Raw genomic sequence first — 25,846 nt, 5'->3', positions numbered from 1 at the left:
ATATTTCATAAAACACTTGCGTGGAATAAATACCCCAGAGACATATATAAATGATACTATGTATTGTTTAGGGGGTAGACTTTTCTGTAGATAGATAGATAGATAAATAAACAGAATATAGATCTCAAAATAACTGGCACACACATATTTCCCAAATTTTGCTAAAATCCAGAGTTTATGATAGCAATGACAGTATCAGTCTTGAACAGTTTACAAGTTTGTTACAAGTTATAAACTATTTAAAAACAGTTTTGGAGAAATATATATCCCAAATATTAACACTAACTTGGAACTAGAAAAGCTGCAAATGACGTAAGAAAATTGAGGTACTAGTGGTGACATAAGGCTTTTTTGTCCGGGAGACTGGTTTCTGAACTCAGGGTAGGGTGCTCTAACAGACCTCCAGAAAAACAATTGCTCCAACTATCAAATCAGAACATTGAGACATTGAAAAACTCAAGTCAGAATAAGGACCAACCCAAAGATTAAACATTGATTTGGTTTAACATCTTTAAACAGGAGTGTGTGAAGAGGTGAGAGGGTATAAGTCAAGGAATGGGTAGCCAGGCCCCTGTCCCTTGCAAAACCTCCTACACTCTCCAAACAGAATATTAAACCAAGAGCTACCCAGCAAGAACAGACCAAAGATCCCAACTCACTCCTCCTAAGTCAGGAAGGAGAACTTGGCTTAGATACAAGAAAGGCTTCCCAGGGAAGCTAGGAAGGATGTTTTCACTATGTAGCCTGCACATCATGGCACTCAAGGCACCTCCCAGGAAACATCTAATCCATGCTCAGGATAACCTTCTGGAAGTGCATTAACTCATCCTTGTTCAGGTATCACTGCTGTGCTTTCAGGATGAGGAAATGCAGCAGGAGCATGAAACCTCTTGACATTCTGCCTCTCCATGGGAGTTCTCCACAGTCTCCTCCAGGGTGGTACCAGGGAGTGACCTGAGGCAGTGACATCCCATGGTGGTCATCAACTAGAAAACTATCGACAGGAAAAAAAAAGCTCCTATTGGTGCACACGTATTTTTTACTGTTTCAATAATGATCTCTTCTAGTCCAGTGTTTTAAAAATAGGTTGGCCAAATCAAATTTGAACCAAGCTGAAAGGTTCTCTCCAGGGTCTTGATACAACTTAAGGTCTTCTGTAACTTATAGGATTTATTTTTTCAAAAACTACTATTTTCTTTTGTTTCTGGCCACCTAAAGTTAGTTTTTACTTACATTTGAGAACCATAAAAACTTTAGAACAGTAAAAAGGCTATAACTTTACACAACAAAATCTGGTAAGCTAAATCAGAGCTCAGTTCAGAGGTCAGCTGCAGGGATGGGTGAGTGTGGACAGTGTCCAGGATCCCTGGGGAGTTGCCACCATAGTAAATTGTTTTAGGTAAGTTTGTTTCTTTTCTTTTCTTTTCTTTTTTTAAAGCCAAATCCATCAAATGACACAAACTCAAGTTGACAAAAGTCTCCTGCTCTCAGATCCAGTCACCATCTGTGGGGGAGCATTCAGTGTGGAGGCCAGGAGATAATACACCTTGTGTCTTCAGAGTGACTCCAGACACTTGGAGTTTCATCTGCTGCTGCTACTATTTTTGCTGCTAATTCCAGAGAGATGTCATCAGCAACTTCATCACTAGGGCACAATGAGTTCTTCTTCACATTTTAGTGTCCTGAACCAGAGTATCATCCTGTGAACAGGAGGAAAGAATAAATTAGGAAAAGGGTGGGGAAATCCTGACAGCATATCTCCTTGAGGATGCTAGATCAGGCAATAATAGTAATAGCATGAGTAATAGTAATAACAACAGTAATAAAAATGCTGTGTGTCTGTCATAGTTTTTCACATGCACCAACTCATTTAATCCTCACAAAAGCAATATGAGTTGGTGCTTCTATTAAGTCTGTATTATAGGTGAGGCAATTAAGGCCCAGACAGGTTCGGTGATTTTCCCTTAGGGCACACAGGTAGTAAGTGGTGGAGTCAGGATTTTAACCCAGGGACCAGAGCTTGAGCCCTCAACTACTAGGTAATACTACCTGTCCCTTGATACCTGGCTTTCCATGTCCCCCCATCTTAGCCTCTTACCTACTCACTCATTCCTATTTAATTTCATCTTCCCAAAACACTGCTCAAGATTCTTTGGAAGCATAGAAAATGAAAAAAGAACAGAAAGAGTCGAAAATAAAAGGCTGATCCTTTTGTAAAAGGACAACAAAGTAGCTATTCAATGTTCATTCAAGAGGTATTACTTTTAGCTGGTTCGGTGCTAGGAGCTGTGCGGGGACTCAGGCCATATCTCCACCAGTTCTCTGGCTGAGAAATGAAGATATTTATGAATGTATTCATGGTACGAAATGGTATGTGATGTGGGCCATCCGAATGGACTATCCTGAGTGTGAGGGAAGTGCAAGGACCTGGGGGCATTTGTTCTCAGGACATTCAGGGAAGGCCTGTGGAGGAGAGGACAGAGAGGCAGGAGAGGATTCCCAGGCAGCAGTGAGGGCCGAGCAATTTCAGTTGGTAGCACAGGTGCTCCGCTGGACGGGGCAGCAGGAGCAGTGCCTGGTGTGGAATGTGGGTGGTGTGGGGGCAGGTGGAAGTCCTTGGCCCCATCATGGGGTAGCAGAGGGGACAGTAAAGGTTAGGGACAGTGGCAAAGCCCAGCATGAGAGGAGTGCGATCTTGATTTCCAATGGACAGTATCAAAGGGTTTGGGGTAGGAGAGTAGACAACCAAGATGGTATTTTTAGGAAGATGAATTTGGTGTAGGATGGGTCTGGAGACCAGGAATTCTGTTGGAAATGAGATGCGGTTGTAGAGCTAAGAAGGAAAGGTCAGCACTGGCATCCTGGGAGTGCTGGAGAGGGAGATGGGGAAGGGGAAGGAGGAGAGGGCTCTCAGGGAAGGACAGTTTCATGGCTAAGGGAGGGCTGAGCAGGGATAAGGGCCCAGCACTGAGTCCCAGCCGCCTGCCCAGTTAACTGGGAGGGGAAGGAAGAGAGCTGAGGAAACGGAGTGATGGAGATGGGGGCTCTCAAGAAAAGGTTGTGTCTCAACAGCTCAGGGAGAAAAGAATTTCAAATCAAATGCCTCCTACTGTGTGAAGCACAAAGAGTGGAGCAATATGTCCTTTAAGAGAAAGCAGGAGGAGGTTTTATAGGTACCCAAAGGTAGCAGATGTGTGCAAGTGCCGTGATGTTGCCCTCACAAGTATTTTAATGTTTCAGGCTGAAAGAATGAGCCATCCTGGGAATTTCAGTCATGGGGCAAGCTGGACATACCAAGCCACAGAACTTAGGATTCTGTTTTTAAGGAAAGGTAGCTCTGGAAAGAGGGCACTGAATAAGATACAAATCTAATACTTTAAATAAATTTAACAAGTGTTTCTCAGACACTCATTAGGTGTCCAGTATTGTGTGGGACACTCAGGTATGTCAAAGACAGACTTATCCAAACAAAGACATTCGAGATGTTTTGACATCACACCTGAGACTTTTTTTGTACTAACAGTAAGTGCTGATTTCCGAAATGTCTGATTCAATTACTTTTCCAAGTCATTCTCCTTGGTTTCTCAGCGTTTGAGAAGGGGTTCGGCAGAATCTGTCTTGTTATTTGTTTATGTCTCTGTCCTTTTCATCTTTGGACCCACAGAATCTTGATAGTGCTAGGGATACCACGTACAGGTGGATGCTGCCTCTACCAGATCCAGGAAAGACCTGGGACAGGCATGGGTGCCTGGGGAAGCTCATGATCCAATGGACCTGTCCCATAATTGTTCTCACTGGTGATTCCCTAGCACTAGTGTCTGAGGCATTTTGATTCTAACCTTGACTCATTCTGAGAGGGACAAAAGAAGATTGGAGGCAATGCCCCTTCCAGATTAAATACATTATGCAAACATGCAGAGGTACTCTGTAGGCAGTTCATTCTGATAACTACAGCAGGTACCCAGTATGTCAACACTGATTGAGCTCTGTGACCTTGGACAACTCCTGGCCCCTCCTGGAACCTCAGTTTCTTCCTCTCTTAAACCAGGGGATTTGGCTAAAGGAGTCAAAGTTTTGTATCTCGGCAATGGATAAGGAGAGGAAAAAGCAAGGAAAGATGGTGAGTGGAGCTACTCTCTCTCCACCTGAGCTGGCTGTTTGGGAGGACAGTGCTCCTGAGGGTGCTGGACAATCTCTTCCCCTTGCCAGGGATCTGTCAGAAATATGGAAGTAGTAAGGCTTGCGAGATTACTAGTGAGCCTCTCCCAAAGCTCCTGGAGTTTCTGCAGGAAGCCTTCTTCTACCTGAGACCTTCCTGAAGCAACCCCCTTCCCGGCTAGCCTTTCAACCAAGGTGACTTTTTTAACCCTTCAGGACCAGAAGATGCTGTCAGTGAGATTGGAAGGCTTCCTTCTGGAGACTTGGTGGAATCTCTGGGCTCCAATAAACTATAAATCTGAAGATTGCTCATTCTAAATCTAATCCAAAGATTGCTTATTTAGAATGGAAGGTATTAAATAAATCTGCTGCCTCTTTGCCTAACCACCCAACTGGGGGGTCTCAGTCATACCTCGTCAGTCTTTGGGACTCATTCTTTCTTCTCCCTGATCTAGTTTGAGTGAGAATAATGTGAGGGCCCCTGAAGAGCCCCCCACAAACACATAAACCCCTCTTATACCTCAGGAATTTATTTCTTTGGGGTCAAGCAATTTTCTGTCTTTTAAAATTCATTCATTCACTTAACAAATATTTTATGAAGAACCGAGGTTCTGTAGTAGGGGCTGGAGGTCCAGTGGGGAAAAGACTAGAGAAAGACAGTAAGAAAACAGGAGAATGTCAAATAGTGATACATTCCATGACGACAAAGTGGAACAGTGGGAGAGAGTAACTGCGGGTGGAGGTCAACACAGGCCCGAGCATGGAGGGCCACCTGAGCTGAGATCTGAATGATGAGCGGGAAGCAGCCATGTGGGGATCAGAAGGGAGAGTGTTCTGGGCAGAGGGACAGCAAGGATAGAGCTCTGAGGTGGAAGTAAGCTTGGCGTATTTGAAGAACAAAAAACTTTGGCATGGCTGGAGCACAGTTAATGGGAGAACTGGGAGAGGTGAGGACGCCCAGTCCTGACCCCTGGTACCTGTCAGTGTGACCTTATTTGGAAATAGGGTCTTTGAAGATGTAATCAAGGATCTCAAGATGAAATCATTCTAGATTTAGGGTGGGCCTCACATCCAATGACTGATGTCCTTATAAGAGAAAGGAGGGGGATATTTGCGACACAGGTATAGTGAAAGGCCATGTGAAGGTGGAGGCAGAGATTGGAGTGATCCATCTGCAAGCCATGGAATGCCAACGGGTGCTGGCACCACCAGGAGCTCTAAGAGGCAAGGAAGGATTCCAAGGGTTGCGGGCAGCCCCCAGAACCTGGGGAAGAGGGACAGATTCTCCTTCAGAGCCTCCAGAGGGAACCAACCCTGCCAACACCTTAGTTTTGGAGTTTTGGCCTCCAGAACTGTGACAAAGTACTTTTCTATTGTGTTAAGCCATCAAGTTTGTGGTAATTTGTTACAGCAATCCTAACACAAGAGGTGAGTAGTTTTAGCAAAGCCAGACAAACAAACCCTCTGGTTGCTGTCTAGAAAATGGATTGTACAGGCGGGAAAAAAAAAAAAAAAAAGAAAGAAAGAAAAAGAAACCAGGTAAGAGGCTAATGCAGTAAGGAAACTGATGGTGGCTTGAGTGAATGAACGAATGAATGAATGAGTGAAAGACTAACAAAAAGGGAAGGGGCAAACACTTGAGGGTGATTGAGCTGATGAGATTGTCAGAGGTGGGGGTGGAGGTGGGACACCGAGTTTTTGGGGGGAACTTCTAAGTCTCTGCAGGGCTGGTTCTGCTCCTAAACCACAGATTGGTGAGCTCAAAATGGGCTTCCTGGGAGCTGGTGGGGAGCAGACAGCCAAGGGGGAGGGTTCAGCAAGTGCAGGCTGGAGGGGAGGCAGGGGCTGAGTTATCTCCCTCCTCTGTGTGTGCAGCAGGTGCACACGAGACACCTGGGAGTGAATGGATGTCACATAAAACTTCCTTCTCTAAAGGCCTAGCTCAAATGCCACCTTCTCCCTTAAGCATCCCCAACTTCTTGCTGCCACCCTCCACACACAAATCGTTTTTGCCTCCCTTGTGCTTTGGGCTTCCCCAGGAGTGTCCCCTGCCCACTGCCGAGTTCCACCTGTTAGTGCACCCTAAGGGGCTGCTGGTCTCACATGCTAGACTGTGAGTCTTTTTCTTTTTTTTTTTAAAGATGACCGGTAAGGGGATCTTAACCCTTGACTTGGTGTTGTCAGCACCACGCTCTCCCAAGTGAGCCAACCGGCATCCCCATATAGGGATCTGAACCCATGGCCTTGGTGTTATCAGCACCACACTCTTCCAAGTGAGCCACGGGCCGGCCCCTAGACTGTGAGTCTTTTTACAAAGGAACACCTCCTTGTCATCTCAGAATCCTCTACAGCAGGGAGCCCAGGACCCTGCACCCAGCAGGCCTTCAGTGGATGTTTGCAGACCTCAGTTCCTAGTTGTGCCAAGTCTCAGTCACTCCAGACACACCCAGAAAGAACTCTGAGTCAGCGAGAAGCTGGAAAGAGCACGAGACACACTTCCCTTTCTTGTCCTTTTGTCCCCTCACCCTTGACAACAACCTGTCTCGATCAAGTTGGCACGAGGCGGGAGCCTGGTGTCTCTGTTTCTGCACACTGAGCTGATTTACTACGGGACTGTAAGGATCAGGGCACGGGACAAAGTCACACTCTGGCCCTGGTGCTGCCCTCCCCCTGTGAACAGCCGGGCCACCTACCTCTGCCTTGGGGACCTCACTGCCAGTCTCCAGCTGGGTATGGCTGGTCTCGGGGCTGCAGCTGGGCTCCGGAGCTGCCCCCTCCTCTTGCTTCTGCTTGCCTTTCTCCTGCTCAGGGATGTTGCCACCCTCCATCCCTCCAGGGGCACTCAGGGGGGTCTCCCCCACAGCTCCCTCCTCCGGCTTCTTTGTGTCGTGGCTCTTATCTCTGGGCCTACCCTCTTCTTTTCTCATGCTCTCCCCCTTCACCTCTGCAGACTCTTCAGCTGGTTCTTCCTCCCTGGGGCTCCTGCACCCCTTCTCAGCCTCTGGGCTGCAGGTTTGGTGTGGTTCCAGGGCCCCTTCCTGGGCCGGACACCGGCCGTTCTCCTCTTCTGCATTCCGCCCAGCCTTCTCCCATTGCTTGGCTTCCTCTGTGTCTCTGTCCTTCTCCTCCTGCTTCTCTGTCCTGCTGGATGTCCTCCTCAGAGGGGGCTTTTCAGCAGGCCCCAGGCTTCTCTTCACACCCTCTCCCACCACCCCCTCGCTGGACGGAGGGGATCCTGGGGTCTTGCTCTTGGACTGGAACACCTCATCCCCATTCTCTTCCTTGGCACCATTCTCCTGAGATGACTCCTCGGCCCTGAAATCTCCAAGGTCCCCACAGTCTGACTGAGACCTTCGGAATCGCCTGGAGGGAGGGCGCCTTTTTATTGAGCCCCTCGTCCTTACCTGGAAGAAGGTGTTAAGGAAAATTATCCAAAAATCTGTAAGGGAGGCCAAGAGGAGGACTGCATGTCCTTTCCATGTGAGTCTAAAAACACTGCTTAATGAGCCCACCCAAGGATCATTTAATTTCCTAGGAGAATGGACCATTGTTCGCTATTTATTACAGGTTAGAGCCCTGTGGGAGTGTGAAATTACATGGTAACCTGCAGACTTTTGTTTCCTGAAGATGCAAATACTTTCCCTCTGGTAAAAAAGATAACTTATAATTTTATTGCCCTGTAGAGCATTAACCAGTTAGCACTTTTATTCTAACATTTTTTAACTGCCTATAAATTACCAGTTCTTCCAGTGCCCTTTAAGTAATATTTACCATCTTATAGGTTTTCTCACAAATTGACAAGTTGAATAAAATCTATATTTTGTACACTAGTCACATTTTAATATTTTGAAGATTATACTTGGACAAAGGTGAACCCAGCAGAGAAGAGGGTTAGAGTCCCGCTGAAGGCCTGACCTGGTACAGGGACCTCGTGTGTTTTGAGTTGGATAGCAGGTGACCAGCTTCCTCCCTTGCCCCACTGGGCCCTCTCCACCCCCACAAATCTGGCTAATCCTGGGAAAGCTCAGCAACCAGGGTCCTTCCCTTTCTAGGAGTCAGGTCCACCATCGTCAGAAGCCATACCTTAGGAGCACCCCATAGAGCTGCCTGAAAATGATCTCCTGTCTGGGAAGTGTGTGAATCTCAGAATCAGGCCTCATCTCAGCCCAACAGATTCTCTGAAGTGCAATAGGAATGTCTGTCTTGGATGCCCTACTTGACTCAAGTGAAGTGTCCTTTAAAAATTTATCTGGAAACTAAGTTTTCATAAATTGTATTTTCCCACTTATGGACATTTTGGTATTTGTCAATCCTAGTTCCATCTCAGAGGTTTGGAATGAACACTTGGTTTACAGGGCTTCCTGGGCCCTTTCCTGAGACCATCGTGGGGCCAGCTGCACAGGGTACCAGGGTCCCCGCACTCGTGGCCAGCAGGGTTCAGGAATAATCTCACCTGCCCCACTTGCTGCTCTCAGAAGGGTGAAACCTCCAGGTATAACAACCCGGTAACGGCTCCTCCTCCCTGCCCTACTCACTATGGAGCACCCTGTGAGAAGACGAGGCTCTGCATTTGGCTCTTGTCTGCATTCAGGGATCTCTATGCCCTAGGCTGGAGGACCTCCACTCTGCCCCCACCAGCAGGCTCAGGCCTGCCGCACCACCTCTCTACCACCAGCTTGTTTCCTTGGGCCCTATCTGTTTCTACACACTTGACCTTTGTTGCTCCATGCATTTCCTAGAATGGCCTAGAAGATCCCACTTCTCTATCCTTAATTCCAAAGTCATACCCATCTAGATGCCTGGGCATCAGACCCCCTTGAATCTTGGCCCCTGCCTGGCTCTGGCTCACATCTGTCAGGTCCTGCTTGGACTGTATCGGACCGTATCTCTGATTTTTACCTCCTCCTAGCGGGGCCAGGGGTCTGATGAAAGCACACACAAAGGATCAGGGCAGCATCCATAGAAACGAGCCCTGCCATATGTTTTTTACAAAGGGAAGAGTTTGGATATTCTTTAACTTGGGCAAGCTGCAGTGACAATGATTTGAGCTCATACTGGTACACACAGGACTATTCACATCAGGCCAGAACAGGATGTTTTGGAGTCCTAGTGACCCTGCCCACCCTTGTGTGGGAATCTCGGATCAGCCCTTTGGCTTTTGTTTTCGATTTTTGACATTAACTGTCTGTGCAGCTGAGATCAGTCCTGAATCCCCACCCCTCTCTCCACAAAGAATAGAGCACTCCACCCCACAAGCCTGCCTTTTTTTTTTTTTTTTTCTTTTTTTCGTGACCAGTAAGGGGATCGCAACCCTTGGCGTGGTGTTGCCCGCACTGCGCTCAGCCAGTGAGCGCACCGGCCATTCCTATATAGGAATCCGAACCCGCGGCCTTGGCACTCCCAGCGCCACACTTTTCCGAGTGAGCCACAGGGTCGGCCCCCAAGCCTGCGTTTTGGCGAATGGCACGGTTATAGGGAGAGAGGTGAGTGAGGCAGATCTTAGTTCAGACATCCCTTGCAAAGAAGAGGAGAAGTTTCCCTTCTGTTAAAAACCAGCTCTGACTACAACCCCAAATGTTTCCTCCTTTCTCCAGAACCACAGCAGGGTAGAGAAAACTCAGAACTGTCCAGTCCCTACATTCCTGTAGGCACACCACAATACTTTGGAATTTACCTTGTTGTAACAGGTCAGATGACTGCCTTCAGGCGGCTGGTCGAAGCTGACAGGCACCTCCTCTGCCTCGCTGGACCGAGACCGCACTCCAGGACTGCTGGGGGTAGAAGGCGGGCTGTGAAATGGCGACACCGTGGCCTTGAGTCCGGGACTCTTAGGTGAGGCTCCTGGCAGCAGAGCCGCCGGATCAAAGGTTAAATTGGCCTGTTGAGAAAAGATGAGAAATTTCAAATAGGGGTGGGGAGAAGACAACAGCTTCTACTCTAGCTTGTTGGTTACCTGGCCTCAGAACTGGTGGAGACTAGGTAACATGAGGCTCTCCATGTCACTTTCCGAACAATTACCTATTGTCATGTCACATCCTTCTCCTGGAAGCATTGCCTACTCAATCCATCTCCTGCCACCTGGCTTGCCACAGGCTGCATTCCAGAATGCCCAGACAGCATTGACGTGCACCCAGCAAAAAGGCTCTGGAAGAGCCCCAACTTACAAAGTGGCCAAAATAACAACCTGCAGGCACCAGGTCCTTGCAGCAAATCAGCACCCATGATCAGCTTTCTCATCAGTTAATAGTAGTTACTGTTTTCTGGATGCCTACTATTTGCCAGGCACATGCAGCCATTTCCTTGACAATGACCCTAAATGTGCAATTTTGTCCTCGTTGCACAAATTAGGACAGTGGCTAAAGAATTTACCCTGAGATCCATGCCACATCTGTTTGTCCCTCAAGTCTCCAGGTACCAGGTTCTCTCTTGGTAGACGTCCAGAGTGGTGGACACAGCAGGCTGCTGAGCTCTTGCAGGAGTGAGGCAGCAGAAGGGATGAGTGGGAGCCACCACTGGCAGCATCCTAGTGCAGGTGAGGCCAGATCAATGAACCCTCACAGTGAGTAAACAGGAGAGTTGCCCAAAGGTAACCAAAGCTTTGAGGGAGTCTTGAGTCTGGTGGGGGAGGGGGCGGGTGGTCCCGAATCCACTCTACTCATGGAGAAGGTGGTGGTGTCTGAAGGTGTCCATGCAGGAACTGTGAGAGTGTCTGAATCCTCTTTAGCGCCATCTAGGGACGCTCCTCCTCCTCCTGCCTGGCCATTTCCAAATCACTGCTTGGCTGAGTCGTCCATACCCTGCGGCCTGCCATGCAGGACCAGGAGAGATAGCAGTAAGACCCCACAGAGGAGGGACAGAGCTTGAGGGGCAGATGGAGCAATGTGAAGTGCATGGGTTCTGCATGCTGACAGACCTGACTCTAAATACTGGATCTTTCACTTAATAGCTGTGTGACCTTTGGCAAATCCAATAGCCTCTCTGAGCCTTGGATTCATTTGTTCAGACTTCTTAGTCTAACCTCCAAATTCTCTTCCATCTGGTCCCTGTTTAATCTCTCCATTGCTCCTCCACTAATACTCCACACTCACACCATCTCACTTCCAACTCCCCTCGGCCACACTCTCCCACCAGCCAAGACTGTTGCCTTGGAGAACCCCTACGTGTACATTAGGAATTGCAGACTATAAAGCATTATACATGTTTAAGAAGGTGTTTGTAATTTTATTGTGATCTTAAAAAAGAACTTCTAATACAGACAAGACTGAGTCATCGTAAAAATTAAATGTATAAAAAATGTAAAAGTTAAATAGCAATACTGTGAGCTCAAGCCATGTCAAAAAAACAGCATATAATGAAGACCAAGGGAAGCATTTGAATCACAGATGCTGTGGGAGTTGATGTGCTGGGATAACTCAGAGGGCTTCATGGCAGAGGGGGCTCTAAATAGGCATTAAAAGGGGTCTCCCTTCCATCTAAAATTCCAGCAGGGAAATTCCCTCTGTAAGATTGCTCGAAAATAAAACTCCCAGCCAGCAGAAGATTTGAATGTTAAATTATGGACTATTTTAGTGAAGAAAAATCATAGTTCATATCTCACTCAATTGAATATTTAGAAGAAAATCTAGCTGATGATGCATTTCTCAGTTCTTTCCCCTACAGATTCTCAACAAAGTAAGATTCTTATGGTATTTGGCCAAATTGCTACACTATCACTGATATTCTTAATGAGATTAAACAATTAGACATCAAAACCTCATTCTCAAGTTGCTGTGTTTCCCAAAGAGCCTCGTTAATGACTGGAAAAAGGAACGAGAACAAGACTACAGGGTACAGAACATTTGGAAACTAATTTCTGGCACTTGAATGAGGGCTTTGGTGGGCTGCAAGGAAGCCGAGGTGGGGTAGGGGTCCTGAGCTGCACCCCTCAGCTGGCTGCTAGGAGGCATGTTGGAGTTCTGGGATCCACAATGAGAGATCCCTGAGAGATGGGAGTCCTGCAGTCTCCTGGGGTGACAGGGAGCACCACCCTCTTTCTGCAGCTGGGGCAGAATCAGGGCCCCATACTTAATTTACTATGAATTCAATTTCAGGGGAGACACTGCAGAGTCCTCAACCTCCACAGGGTAGGCTCATGGCCGGAAACCAGGGATGCTTTCTTTAACCCCAGATCAGGCTGGGAACCAAATCCCCTGGGCTCTCCTATGGCTGGGAACTTCAGAGGCTGTGGCTTTTTGCCTTGACATCCCCTTAATGGCTTCAGAACCATCAAGTTGATAAGCCAGTTTCTTAGTTGGGCCTGGATGAGAGAACACAGTCAGGAGAACCTCGCTCCTTCTCCTGAGTGGCTGGACAGAGGCTTCGGTGGAAGCAGGAGCCTCTCCCACAGGCCTCAGCTGGACATGTCATAGCCACCATCCTGTGCACTTGAGCTCACCCTGTTCTGACACTGGGAGCACCTTTCTCCCTCCTTTCCAGCCACTCATCCTTTAAGGACCAGCTCAGGGCATAGGTGTTTCATAAAGCAGTCATTAATTACTCCTGCCCACTCCACCCTCTTCTGGCTCTGAAATCCTAGAGCAGTGGTTCTCACCAGGGGTGGGATGGGGGAAGATTTTGCCCCCAGGGGACATTCGGCAATGTCTAGAGACATTTTTCTTTGTCATAACTTATTGGAGAGTGCTAATGGCATCTAGTGGGTAGGACCAGGGATGCTGCTAAATATCTCGCAATGCACAAGACAGACTCCCTGCAACAAAAAATCCAGCTCAAATAATACCAGGGCTGAGAAGCACCAGTCTAGACCATAGGAGCTGGGCAGTTACACACAACTGGGATGTCTGTTATTGATTTCTATATGACTTTTCTTGTATCAGCTGTGAAAATCTTGTCTCCCCAACAAGAAGGCAGTGTCTTCTGCTCCATTTACACTCCCAGGGAGCCAGCCCAGCCATGGGCACCGTGGGTGAGGGCTCTGGGTACACTGGGTGAGTGGTGGAAAGACAACAAGTGTTTCTTGCAACTGTAATGTCCTTTTCCCATAGAACTCTTGAAGCATCCCATTATCTATCTACCACCATTAGGTGTTAACTACATAAACTCATGCTTGATATGGTCCTTATGTTAGCCCTTTGCCCCCAGGTGAGGGCTGTGAGATCCTCATCCTTTAGGGCAATTTGGTCACTAGCTGGTTATCAGAGGCCAACTATCCACACACAGGGGCTTCTTCTAGGTGCCCCAAAGACACTTGTTTTGGATAAGAAGTGGGGTTGGATAAAAGGTCGCAGTGAGTCATGCATTCTGCACTTACCTGAAGTTTCTCAATCAGAGGTGAGCTCTTCACCTTGATTTTTGGAGGGTGGTTCGCATTGGGCGGTGATTTCTATAGAGCAAACAGATCAAAACAACTGAAGTGACTGGGATGAAGGGCAGTAGGGTTAGGGCTGGAGCCCAGAAGCCACAGGTGGAAGGAGAGGAGAGGCTGGTTCCGCCACATCACTCCTCTCTTTCAGCAGCCCGCTTATCGCATCAGGGCCAGCGTGAGGCGGGCTCGCCCTTTCTCCCTCCCTCATCTCGCCACAAGCGAGACCCCTCGCATCTGTGACTCAGAGAAGTCAGAGCAGACATCCACAGCACAGGAGGTCTCCTGTCCCGGGAAGAATGACTTCGCTGTCACCGTGAGGGAACACTAGCCTGAGGGGAGCAAGATTTTCACCTCATGACCTTCAACTGTGCAAATCAACAATTGGAGGGGATTTCAAAGATAAAGGGCAAAAGTGATTATCCATTCGGTTTGTTATAAATGAAACAAGAAACCACAGACCAGGAGTGAAACCTGACAGAAGTATTATTGAAACTCCTCCCTCGAACTAATGATATTTTGGAAAACCCCACCAATGGCATTGTTAATAAACTGTCATTTCCTAAAACGTTGAACATTCATTTTAACTAAGCAGACACTTATTATCTATTACATTCCAGGCATAGTGTTGGTTATATTAAGGTGAATGTTATTTAGTTTCTGCTCTCTAGGAGTGGTCAATGGCTGATGTATGTGTGACATAACCATATGTATACTCTGTGGGTTGTAGATATTTTTGTGATGAATGTGTATCAGGAATCTTGTCTGCCTTTAGATTCTACATTATCAACAAAGATTGATTCCTTGTGTTGTGTAAAATCCCCACAACTATGTGAGAATGATGGCAGTGACACGATGATGCTAAGGAAGAAGATGACTTCCACATTGTTGGACAGAGGCCAAAGCAGAGAAGGGATTTTCCTATAGTTTAGAGACCAGCATGTAATTACTTACCCCTCACCCCATGTGCTAATTTACCTGAATCATCATCATCAGAACACTGATCTCTTAGAAATATTCTGAGATATTATTGAGTGAGATACTTGTATTTTAGTGATGAAAAGAAGAGACTTACTCAATTTAACTCCTTGTCACCTTTTAAAGGCAAAACACCAAGGGAGAGCAAGCCGGAGTGGGAAAGTCACTGGCTGGGACTCAGGGGACCCCCTTCTAATTCTGGCTTTGGCAAGAGCCAGATGGATGTCCCTGGCCTCAGCCTCCTCTACCAAAATATAGGTGGATTGGAATAAATGACTCTGTGAGCTCTTCCAGCTCTGAGGTGCCTCTGCCCCATGAGCTGACACTGTCAGATGTATTCCTAGAGCAGTCTTCCCAGAAGCCTTTTGCCTATGGTGAGTACAAAAAGTTTCCAGCCCCAGTTGGGTTGTCCTTAGTTTCTGTGATTTACAGTGATTTCCCATGGGCCACTGTTTTTGTGTATCTTTTGGTGGCTGGCAGTAAGGGGATGTGAACCCCAAAGTGTTACAACACCACGCTCTAACCAACTGAACTAACCAGCCAGCTCAGGCCAGTGTTTTTGAAGATACTCTTTCAGAAACTGCAGCAACAATTTTGCGATAAAGCTTACTTTATGTAATACTATAAACTCTTTTCTTATCCAAATGACCTTATCTTCTGAAGACAGTAAAAAGCTAATAAACACTGCCCCTTAACCAGAGGACAGTGCTGGGGACTCAGCTGATGCTCCACAAAACCCTTATTGATTTGAACTGCAGAGTCTAAAGAGCTGCTAATGCAGTTCCTAGAAAGGGCAGCAGGTGGCAGCATTTCCTTTACAGTTTAACAAGTGGCTCCAGGCAAGTGGCTGGGGCTAACGATTGGTGCAGAAAAACCAGCCCTACATTCCTATATATGTATGTATATATGTATTTATATGACATTCCTATAATGATCTAGAAACTATGGGCCTAATTTTTCAGATGGAGGTGTTTTTCAACCCTTTTGTTGAGCAAATGAGACAGGATCTGCAGCTGCATGTAAGAGACCCTTTTGGCTGGGTTCTCCAGAGAGGGGTAACTCCTGGTCACCCTGTCTCCAAGAAGGGCCCTGCCGTCAGCAGGTACTGCCCAGGATGCTGGCCCCACTGTCTGAGGCCCGAGCAGACATAGGGAGGGGGCAGGAATGAAGAAGGGATGAAATGATCCTTCCTGACACTGTGCCTTAGGAACTGAGGTGTAGCCTGACCGGGGCCCTCCCTTCAGGACCCCAGAGTTTCCAGCGTTAGAGCTTCTGCAGGCTGTACTATAGGAGCACAGAAGTGTGGGCAGCAGACTCCATTCCAGCCCAGCCAAAGCTGGCCGCTCATTTTATTGCTACGTGTATTTCAAGGTGATGGAAGTCATTGATCCCTGGAGGTAGTGCTCTTCCTATGTGCAAGCAGCCTGTCACTCCAGGCAGGGTTTTCAGTCTAAAGTCCTATCTCCTATTCACCCAACGTTTGGCCATTTTATGCCATTTAACTTCTGGGTGATGTGCCCCATGGGATGAAACCTGTAAGTTTATTTCTACAGAGCCTCTGAAATAGAGCTGTTTCATCCAGTCACCACTAATCTGCCTCACTCTGCTTTCATTCCAGGGAATAAAACTACTCCATCCAGCCTCCATAATCTATCTGGCTGGTGTTCTTGTCCTCATTTTACAAATAAGGAACCAAATTCAGCATGGTGCAATGACTTCTCCTAGGCTGAACCCGGGTTATCAGGGGGCAGCCTCATGTAAAGCTCCAAGTGGCGACAGCCTCAGCCTCTTGCACAACAGCAGAGACACCAAGCCCAGAGGGTGGGAGGCGACAAGGTGAAGTTGACTCTCTGTAAAGAGAAGTTGTTGATATGTATTTGGTAATAGTATTGGCTGATAACCCCATGAAGCCACAAAATCATGTCAGCGCTTGAAGAGATCCCAACAAAAAACTCAGTGTTTTTAAAAGTGTACTCCTTGAGGTTCTCACCCTAGAATAAGACCTTTGTTGAGTGGAGGAGGGGGAAGTATTCTCAGAGCAGATGGGGCTCCAGACCCCGCTCCACCTTCACTTGACCAGGAGCAGCTATGAGTTTCTGCTTTATCTGATGTGCTTCTCTTATAAGCCTTGGGTTGACAAAAAGGTTTGAAAACCATAGATCTACTTTAACTATTGCACTCTATAGACAAGAAAACGTAGGCACCAAGAGAGTTGCCCAAGTTCATACAGTTAGCCAGTGTCTATTGTCAGGACGCTGGTCCCCAAAAGAGAAGGGGAGAAAAAAAAGAAGTGGTTGAAGTGGGATTTGGGAACTGAACCGGCTTTGGCTTGCTTGCTTTATTTTGGGGGTGGCCTCCCTGGCTGCATGACAGCACATGCAAATTCATTTCTGGCACAGACCATGCCCATAGTGAAGTTTCATGGGCTGCTGGGATAGGGCAGGGAGAAGTCACTCTTATGGCTACAATTAGATAAATGAGGACAGATGAATATGCAGACTGGGAACTTATTACTGGCTATGATCTATGATATCAGAGCCTTTATTATGTTGGTAACATCGGCTATTTATATCCGAGGGCTTTGAGGCCTCCTGTGTGTTCTGGTTTTCTTCCAATGAGCCAGAACAATGGCCAGCCTTTGCAAAGCTACTGCAGAACTACAGGTTCCTCTCACATTACCATCCTACCTTGCATAGGGTAGCCCCTCTTTCCAGGGGCCTTCTTCACACCTTACTCCCAGATCATCTAGGTCAGACCTAGGAATAAAGCATAACTTTCCTGACTCCTGAATCCGGTGTAGTGATAATATAATTTCTCTTTGCTGAAATTCTCAGGCTTGAAAAATAGTGTTCCTGTCCTGGACAAATCATAAAGGAGGCTCAGTAAGAGAGTTAGGGCAGAGCCCAGATTCCAAAGTAAAGGATTCAGGAAGCATTAAGAGAAGATTCATCCTTGAGTCTGAAATGGAGAAATTCCCTGCATAGATTTCAAGGTCTAAAAGTGTGATTTTCGTGTCCCTTCCGATAAGGAGAGAGAAAACCCATAGCCAGCATCCTCTGAGCCCAGCAGCAGCAGCACTTACCTCCTCTCCATTCTGGCCCATCTCTACCTTGGGGGGGAACAGAGGGAGGGAACAGGGCGGTTTCCTTCTTGTTGGTTTACTGACTGGTGTCTGCAGAAAGGGTGACAGACAGACACACAGACAGAAAAAAAGAGAGCTAATCAGGCAACAGGGAGGGAAAGGAAGGAAGTGGGGGGTTTTAGGAATGCTTAGGGATGTTTAGGATGTTTAAGAACGGAGGGATTGGGTGTCTCTGGGACTGTCCATTTACTGTGTAAACTAGTTGCATTCAACCATCTACCCATTTGGACTTCCAGCCTCTCCTCTCCTGTTCCTTTCCTGCTGGAACACCCTCTTTTACTTGACATTCATTGACTGAACTGACATCTCAAAAATGCACTCAGCTTTCAGGCAGTGCCAGCACCTTAGATCAATGTCATCTTCTTTATCCTTTATGACATTCCTATAATGTCTTAGAAATTATAGACCCAGTTTTTCAGATGAGAAAACAATAGTGCATTTAAAAGCAAGGCAGCTAAGTTCTCATTTGCCCAAGGGCTGTAATAGACCTCCCCCCACCTTAGTGTCCCCTTCCCCCATCTTACATCTAATGAGCTCCTCACATTGTATGACTCGAGAAAATCTAGCCTAAATCTCTCCAAAGTTATGACACCCCTTTTCATACTTTGTTCTTCATCAGGATTCTTTTAGAATCCATTGCTCACTGGATCCCTTTCCTTCCTGATCCCTCGTTTCCTCTGGGAATGTGCTTCCCTTCCAGTCCTCTCTTCAATTCTCCATTCAGAATCTGCCCAGCCTTGCCTTGCTCTGATTCCCAGGCTATGGGGCAGGAGCCAGGTGTGGGACCTCTTCATTCTGAACCAGTCCAGGGCTGGCACCGCTGCTCAAGATGAGCAAGATGAAAAAGAGTCCAGATCCCATCTCTGACGGTCGGGCCTTTCAGCTCTCTGCCCTGTTTCTTGCCCCTCCTTGCCAGAGTGTAAGCCTCACTCTGGTGGGGAAAGATTCTGCACAGGCACAGCAGTGGTGGCGACATTCCGCACATTCAGAGGGACCCCTCTCTGGCTTCTCTTCCTAATTTGGTAATTACCAAGCCTCCTCCCTCCCTCTGCTCTGGGCCTGTCCCAGACTTCCCCCTTCCTCCAGCCCCCCTCCCAGAAGAGGGTGCTCGGCTGCCTCCTGACTCACCTCCTTTGCTGCAGCTGCCTGCTCCCTAAACCGCCCAGCCAGCTGGGCCACCGAGGGGGGCGCCGAGTTGTCTACACTGGCATTGGTCTCTGCTGATCTTTCCTGGTAAACCAAGAAGAAGCAAAAGTTAATCAGCAAACGTGCACTCGGACTTCTAGGTGTCAGGTACCGGGAGCCTTGCAAAGCACTTGTTTTGTGGCCGCAAGCAGAAATGCTATGACAATGAGGTATTTTAACAGCATTTTGCAATCGGCCCCTGCATTTAAAGATTTTTTAAAACTATCCAGTCAACCACATTTTGTGAATATCTTCTACCATGTTCCCAGCCCTGGGTGTGGCTCTGGGGACCTGGAGGCAAATAAAACTTGGTTCTGTCCCACAGGGTGCCCAGGGATCTCAGAGGCAGGAAAGGTGCGGGGTTTCTCATTCTGCAAAGACCCTGCTAGAAAAAGACTACATCTGCAACAGTGTAGGAGACTCCTTTCCCTTGTTCCCCTCCTTTGAAAAATGAGGGCTGGCAAAATGCATTTGGAGAGAGGGGTCTTCAAGTGTATAAAATGGGGTGAGCAAGTGTCCTTTATTGAACTTTGAACTCATATGTATGTGTCTTGTCTTCCCTACTTAGCCCACTGCCTTGGGCAAAGAAGTGTTCAGTAAACGTTTATTGAATTAGTAAATAAATGACACGAGAGGCAGGTAGCATAGCAAGTGAGAACCAGACTGCCTGGGATCAACCACTGACTTGCTAGCTCGGTGACCTTGGGCAAATGGCTTAACCTCTCTGTGCCTTGACAGGATAACAACATCACATCATTCAGAAGGTTGTTCTGTGAATTAAATGATTTATGAGATATCTGAAGTGCTGGGACGAGGCCTGGCACACTGCAAGTGAGAGCAAGGGTGGTTGCTACTATTACTGGCCGTGGGTCCTGCCTCCAGCTCAGGCCATCAGTTTACTGTGGCCGTCCCTCCCTCAAGGTGCCTGCAGGCTCCCCGAAGAGGCCAAGATGCACCCCTGGACACTGTCCACTTCCATGTGCTGTTTGTCACCAAGACACAGAGGGTGAGTCAGCAATACTGGGAATGGCCCTGTTACATGTGGCCTGCTAAACCACCTATATTTAATCATGTTTTTCAGATGTCCGTCCCAGAGACATTAGGCGTTTGTTTGTTGTCTCCAAGATGGTGGCATTTCTTACACAGACTGCATACTCACTTTACCATGTCCCCTCCTCACTGCTAGCCTACAACTGGGAGGATTTGGGTAGCAGTTTGTCTGAGAAAGTCCTTCTCCGCCTTTCCATGGTCTCAGGGCCTACAAAGACAGGGCATGGTCCCCCAAACAGCAAGCTCGCACCCCTGTAACACATACACACACACGTCCATCACCCTCCTTTCTGTGCTAAAAATGCCTCCAAGCTTTCTTCTTTGGGTCCCTCCAAAGTAAATGTCATTAGTCATTTTATGATGCAGTTCCCTTGCAGCAGGGGAAGGGCAGACCCCCACACCCACCGCCCCCCACTCCCACCCCCCAACCAGCTTCCAGTAGTGAAGTTAAGCGCACAGACACAAAGCTCTGTTTAGAGACGGAAAAGAACTGCTGGGGCCATGGGCCTTCTGATGTGGGAACAGCGATTCTGCAGGAAAAGACAGTCCCCCTTTACTGTCGCCTGCTATGATTCAAGTCCATCCTCATTCCAGTCTGAACACCAAATGCTGATTTTACATGAAGATGTAACATAATTCATCTCTATTCAAGATGCCAGATTTCCAGAGGTGAATTCTATCCCATCTGTAACAGCCAGGGGGCCCGATGCCCCACCCTCAGCTGTGCCCTGCTGGGCAGGGCCCGCAGGACTTGCGCCTGTTTGACCTTCACACCTGCCACCTTAGGAATGGTCAGGGACGAACACCTTGTCCTCCTGGAACAACAGAGAGGCTTTAGGGACAGTGTATAATTAATTGAGCTGCTTTTGGCAAAGACGCGGGGCTGATCGGTTTGTCCATCTGTCTAACTTCCTGCCCACACCACAGGTCGGTCTCTCTGTCCATTGCTATTTATGCTTTGGTCCTGCTGACAGTGCACTTTACCTCGGCTTCAAAGGCGCCAATCTCGGTGGTGCAGGGAGATACATTCCAGTTAAAAATAGAGCTGCCTAGGAATCAAAAACTCCTCCCTAACTTCTCTGTCTCAAAACTGGGCTTGGCAAAGGGGCTCAGAGCGAGAGTACTAGGAGCATTTAGGGCTTAAAAGCTGGGTTGAAGGAAAAATTACAGTACATCTGAGTTTGTTTTCCTGGAGCCCAGTGAATGGGTTTTCTTTGGACTGCCTGAGGACCCCAGAGCTTGTTTGAGCCTGGCGAGTCCTCTCACCAGCAGCCCCTTTCCATGCACTTCCCATCCTACGTTGTGGAAGACTGATTATTGCCTTCTGCCGGCTGGGCACATTGAAGCCCAGAGAGGGCAAGTAATTTAGCCAGAGTTACACAGGAGAAGCCAGACGGGATAATCTGTGAAACATTTGACTCCAACTCCTGATATTCCAGCAACGGACATCAGTTAAGTAGCGTAATTTATGAAAGTGTCCTGAAAACTGTAAAGTGTTATATAAATCTCGAAATTGCTATTAGCTACTGGGTTGCACAGAGGCAGTGGAAGAAGCGTGGCCCTGGGGATGGACAGGAGCTGGTGGCTCAGACTGCATGAGGTTTTCCCTTGATCTTCACCTTGCATTTCTGGCAGGTGCACCACTAACTTCCTCCAGTGGGTTTCACGCCACCTCAGCCCCGGGCCATAGCTCTCTCTCAATCCTGAGGCTGTCTTGGTAAAGCCAAGCTCTCACCTTGACTGTATTCTAGTTCTGAGAAGGACTTTAGTATGTCCAGACTTTCCTAGGACCCCTTAGACTCTTTGGGATTAAGTGTTCTTTCTTTGTTTCTGTGATGTCCAGAAAGCACTTAGCACAGAGCCTGAACCGTAGAATGTGATCCTCTAATGCTGGTTTCTTCCCCCTCCTCCCATCCAACCCAGTCTGCCAGTGTCAGGACTGGGCACCTGCGCCCAGAGTCACTGACACCCTCAGCTAGTCCCTGTGGACCACTCCCAGTTGCAGGACCCTCCCCTGCAGGCATCTACCCTCTGGGTCTTGGTCACTGCTTTGACCTCAGCTTGTCCTTTCTTCTTGGGACAATCTCCATGTCTTAAATCTGTTTTCTAGACTCACCTCCCTCTGTGTCCTGCTTTAAGTCACACTTTCTTTGCAGATTGCAGCCTCCACTCCTTCCTGGGCCCAGGTCTTGCTTACCAAACCCTCCCTGCCTCCATTCCAGCCTGCCTGTGCCAGTTAGCTTGGAAACCAGACCTGTGGTTACTGTCTGACTTTGCTGAGGCCGGGAGGAAATCACCTCTGGTGTTTACTCTCCATTTCTATGGGACTTTCTTCCGAGAACTGAGGAGCCCCTGTGTCTGGATGGCACAGAACTTCCCCGACGCCGTTGCCATGTTGAGTAAATACAATCTGGATGCTGCTGACCATTCACATAGTAGAAGCTTTGTGCGCAGGCCAGAGTCAGGCTCTCCCTCTCTCCCCGGCTCTGCCCTGTCTCTCCACCCACCTCCTTGGTCCAAGGTCTGAGAGTCTAACAGCCTCTGGGCCATGGTTTAGAGAAACAAGGCACCTGTGGAGGCCTCATGGTCCACAGCTTGAGAGGAGAAGCATGAGAGGGCTCTGCCTGAGGGCTGAGGAACCCTTGCTCTTAGCTGAAAAGAATGTTCTCTTGCTCACCAGAAACAGGCCAGAGAACCCAGAGCCTGAAAAATATAAGGTCTGCCTGCTTCTTAGCTCCTCCGGAACTGGCTCTGAAACAGTCATATAGGGTGCCCACCTCCTTCCGATACGATCATGCTAGAACCAGCACTTCAACAGGGTCAACACGGTCTCTGTGGGATGCTGCAGTGCCTCCAGAATCTTCCTTTACACTCTTACCTCATCCCCAACTCTTCAATTCATCCCAGTGTTTGACCATTACCTCTCTACCTACCCAGAGCACCTCCTATGTGGGAGGCCCTGTCCTTGTAGCAGTTGACATATTTTCTATAAATCTTACCTCTTCTAGAAGAGGTAACTGGGGGCCAGAGTTGCGGGTGACTTGCTACTCAAGTTAGTAAGTGCTGGCATGAGAAGTTTCTAGATTCTGAAGCTCTAGTTCTTTCCACGCCAACATGCTATATTATACACCTTTCCTGAAAGAGGTATCTTACAGTTTTTTGTCAGTAAACACTTTCTGTTGTAGGCCCTGGGGTATAACAGTGGGCACGACAAAGCCATTGACCTTCAGGAGTCACTCTTCCAGCAAGAGAAACAAATGATAAACAAATACACAGAGAAACACATAATTTGTTAACTGCTGTGAGAAAGATAAAATAGGGCACTTCTCTATGGGAGTGTGGGAAGACATCTCCGAGGAGGTTCATCTGAGTTGAACCCCAGCTGGGGAAAGAGAGGAGGAGAATTGTCCTGAGCAGAAGCACCGATAGTGACAAAGGCTGAGGGACAGAGAAAGAAAAGTGTGGCAGGGACATGCTGTGCGCAAGAGGGGTGGGGAGAGAAAAGACAAGAGGGCATGGGGCCAGCACGTGGGGCCTCGTGTACTAGAGCAAGCAGTTGGTATTTTACTCTGAGTGAGTGTGACACCATGTGGAGGGCTTCAAAGAGGGATGCGAGCTGAGTCACACATCCAGAGGCTGCCCGTGGAGGGCGGACAGCAGGGGAAGCAGAGAGAGTGGAGCAGGGGCTGGCAGTGGTCTGGCTGAGAGGTGGTGGTGGAGTGGACCAGACTTGCAGCAGGGGATGGCGAGGAGGGGAGGGTGTGGAGGTGGGACTGCTAGGAATTACTGATGCCCTGGGTGTGGAGAGGGAGGGAGGAGGGGACTCAAAGATGGCTCCTGGATGTTTGACTTGGACAATGGGATGCATGGGTTATTTTCTCCTGGGTTGGGAGGGCTTGCTGAGGTGAGAGATGAGCGACAGGGCCTGGCATGTAGGAAGTGTTCAATAATTCTTAGCTATTATTGAATGCTGGCTCTGGGGCTAGCAGCTCCCCTGAATACACTGAGAGATGTCCAGGGTTGCATCTAATCTTCTCTTGTCCTTCCATTCCCTTTGGGGTACAGAAGTCCCAGAGGGAGCCTCAGCTGACTGAATGTGTTTCTGCTGCTTCCAGCCATTCTCTGCTCAAAAGTGGGGCATCCTGACTTCACCATTTTGGTGGGCTATTGTATTACCAAGGCAGGTGCTTAGTAGACACTGTCACCCCATTCCTGAGCACATACCATCCCCGAGAGACCGATGTGCATAGTATCTAGTGATTCAAAAAATAAAGCTAAGTTTAACTTTATGGCTTTTAGGGTCATGACATGGGTCATGAATACTCTCATATCTCGGCTGTCCAATGCTCTGTGTCAAATCAAAACAGCTGGATCAAAATATCAAGCCCATGTCCATTCACAATGAGTGGAGAAACAAAATGTGCTATAGCCATACAATGGAATATTTTTCAGCTATAGGAAGGAATGAAGCTCGACACACGCTAAAGATGGATGCACCTTGAACACATTGTGCTAAGTGAGAGAAGTCAGTCACAAAAGGTACATGAATCCATTTATGTGGAATGTTCAGAACAGGCAGATCTGTAGAGACAGAAAGTAGATTAATGGTTGCCTGGAGGTGATAGGAGACAGGAGGAGGGGTGATAGCCAAAGGGTGTGAGGTTTCTTCTTTTTCAGGTGACGAAAATGTTCTGAAATTGACTGTGGTGATGGTTGCACATATCTGTGAATATAATAAAAACCACTGAATTGCACAGTTCAGATGGGTGAATTGTATGGTATGCAAATTACATCTCAATAAACTGCTTTTTAAAAAATGCCAAGTCCTTACACCCAGTGTGAAGGGCCTGTTGTTTGGGGGAGGAGGGGCCGATGGAGAGAAAACAGCTTGGCTTCCATGTCCCTGACTTCCCTCCGCTCACGTTCGGCATCTTCCACTCCCAGTCTCAGACATTGCCTGTGCCCGATGTGCCTTGCAGCTGCAGGCACATCTGAGGAGTCCTGTCCAACCTGCTGCTGGGAGGGCTGATTATGAAATAGGGTACATTGCAGGTCTGTGAAGACAGAATGAGTTTGGTGTCAAGCACCAGAGAAAGGTCTGACACATCGGAGGCACTCAATCTACAGTCATTCACATGTTCATTCATCCATTGAGTATTTACTGCACACTACTATGGGCCTGATACTGGTCTGGCCTGGGGATATGAAGATGATGGTTCATGGTCTTAGAGCTCAGGGGGTTTCTAGTCTAGTTGAAAGACAGACTTGAAATAAAACTATCATAATGAAAAAAGACACTGCGTAATTGGCAGATGTATGACACTGCAGTGGACGCTTAGGAGAAGGGGCACTTCATCCGTCTGGGTAAACCAGGGAGGCTTCACAGGAGAAGTGACGCTTCAGCAGAGGCTTGAAGGATGAATGGAGCTGGCCAGGAGAGAAGGTGAGGGTGAGGGGACGGGGAGGAGGGCGTATTCCAGGCAGGAGGACTGGCTGGCACGTGCAAAGTGTCAAAAGCATGGAGGACCCTGGTGTATTTGGGAAACTTTAGTACATTACGGTCTAGGGAAAAAGTGAGAGAAGAGAGATAGAGAAATTGAAAGTGGGGCTTGTCCAGGGTAAGTCATATCCAACTTTTAATTTGGGCTTCAAAACTTATTAGCTGCATAGACGACCTTGGTCAAGTCACTTGATTTCTCTGAGTCTCAGTTTCATCATCTGTAAAATCGAATGGCAATGCCTGTGTCATGTGTTGTGACGAGGAGTATCTAAGATGCTAACAGCTGTCACCGCCAGTGCCCACTGTGAGCCTGTTCGTTGCCAGGCTCATGCCTCCAGTGCCTGCTCAGCACATGGGAAGTGCTCAGTGAAAGCTGTTATATCGAAGCTGTCCTGTGCAATGTGGACTTTATTCCTTAGGCTAGGGAGATCAAGGCAGCTACATGATTTGCTATTTAGAAGGATTACTCTGGAAG

The 25,846-nt window shown here is 47.9% G+C and overlaps 1 protein-coding gene across 1 annotated transcript in view; it reads right to left on the bottom strand.

Moving 5' to 3' along the window:
* Window positions 1-47: 47 nt before the first annotated feature.
* The window catches only part of RCSD1 (RCSD domain containing 1), a 61,915-nt gene continuing 36,116 nt past the window's right edge, over window positions 48-25,846 (bottom strand). Inside the window, exons 2-7 of the mRNA XM_063105431.1 lie at window positions 18,765-18,866; window positions 17,577-17,666; window positions 13,466-13,537; window positions 9,833-10,036; window positions 6,852-7,562; window positions 48-1,700 (exon numbers count right to left, since the gene is read on the bottom strand). Coding sequence (XP_062961501.1) covers window positions 1,668-1,700; window positions 6,852-7,562; window positions 9,833-10,036; window positions 13,466-13,537; window positions 17,577-17,666; window positions 18,765-18,866 — 1,212 coding nt within the window. The 3' untranslated portion in view covers window positions 48-1,667. The remainder of the gene's footprint in view (window positions 1,701-6,851; window positions 7,563-9,832; window positions 10,037-13,465; window positions 13,538-17,576; window positions 17,667-18,764; window positions 18,867-25,846) is intronic.

Source organism: Cynocephalus volans, chromosome 8 (genome assembly GCF_027409185.1).
Source record: "Cynocephalus volans isolate mCynVol1 chromosome 8, mCynVol1.pri, whole genome shotgun sequence".
In the NCBI taxonomy this organism is placed as follows: domain Eukaryota; kingdom Metazoa; phylum Chordata; class Mammalia; order Dermoptera; family Cynocephalidae; genus Cynocephalus; species Cynocephalus volans.
This window is presented reverse-complemented; position numbering and strand designations above follow the sequence as displayed.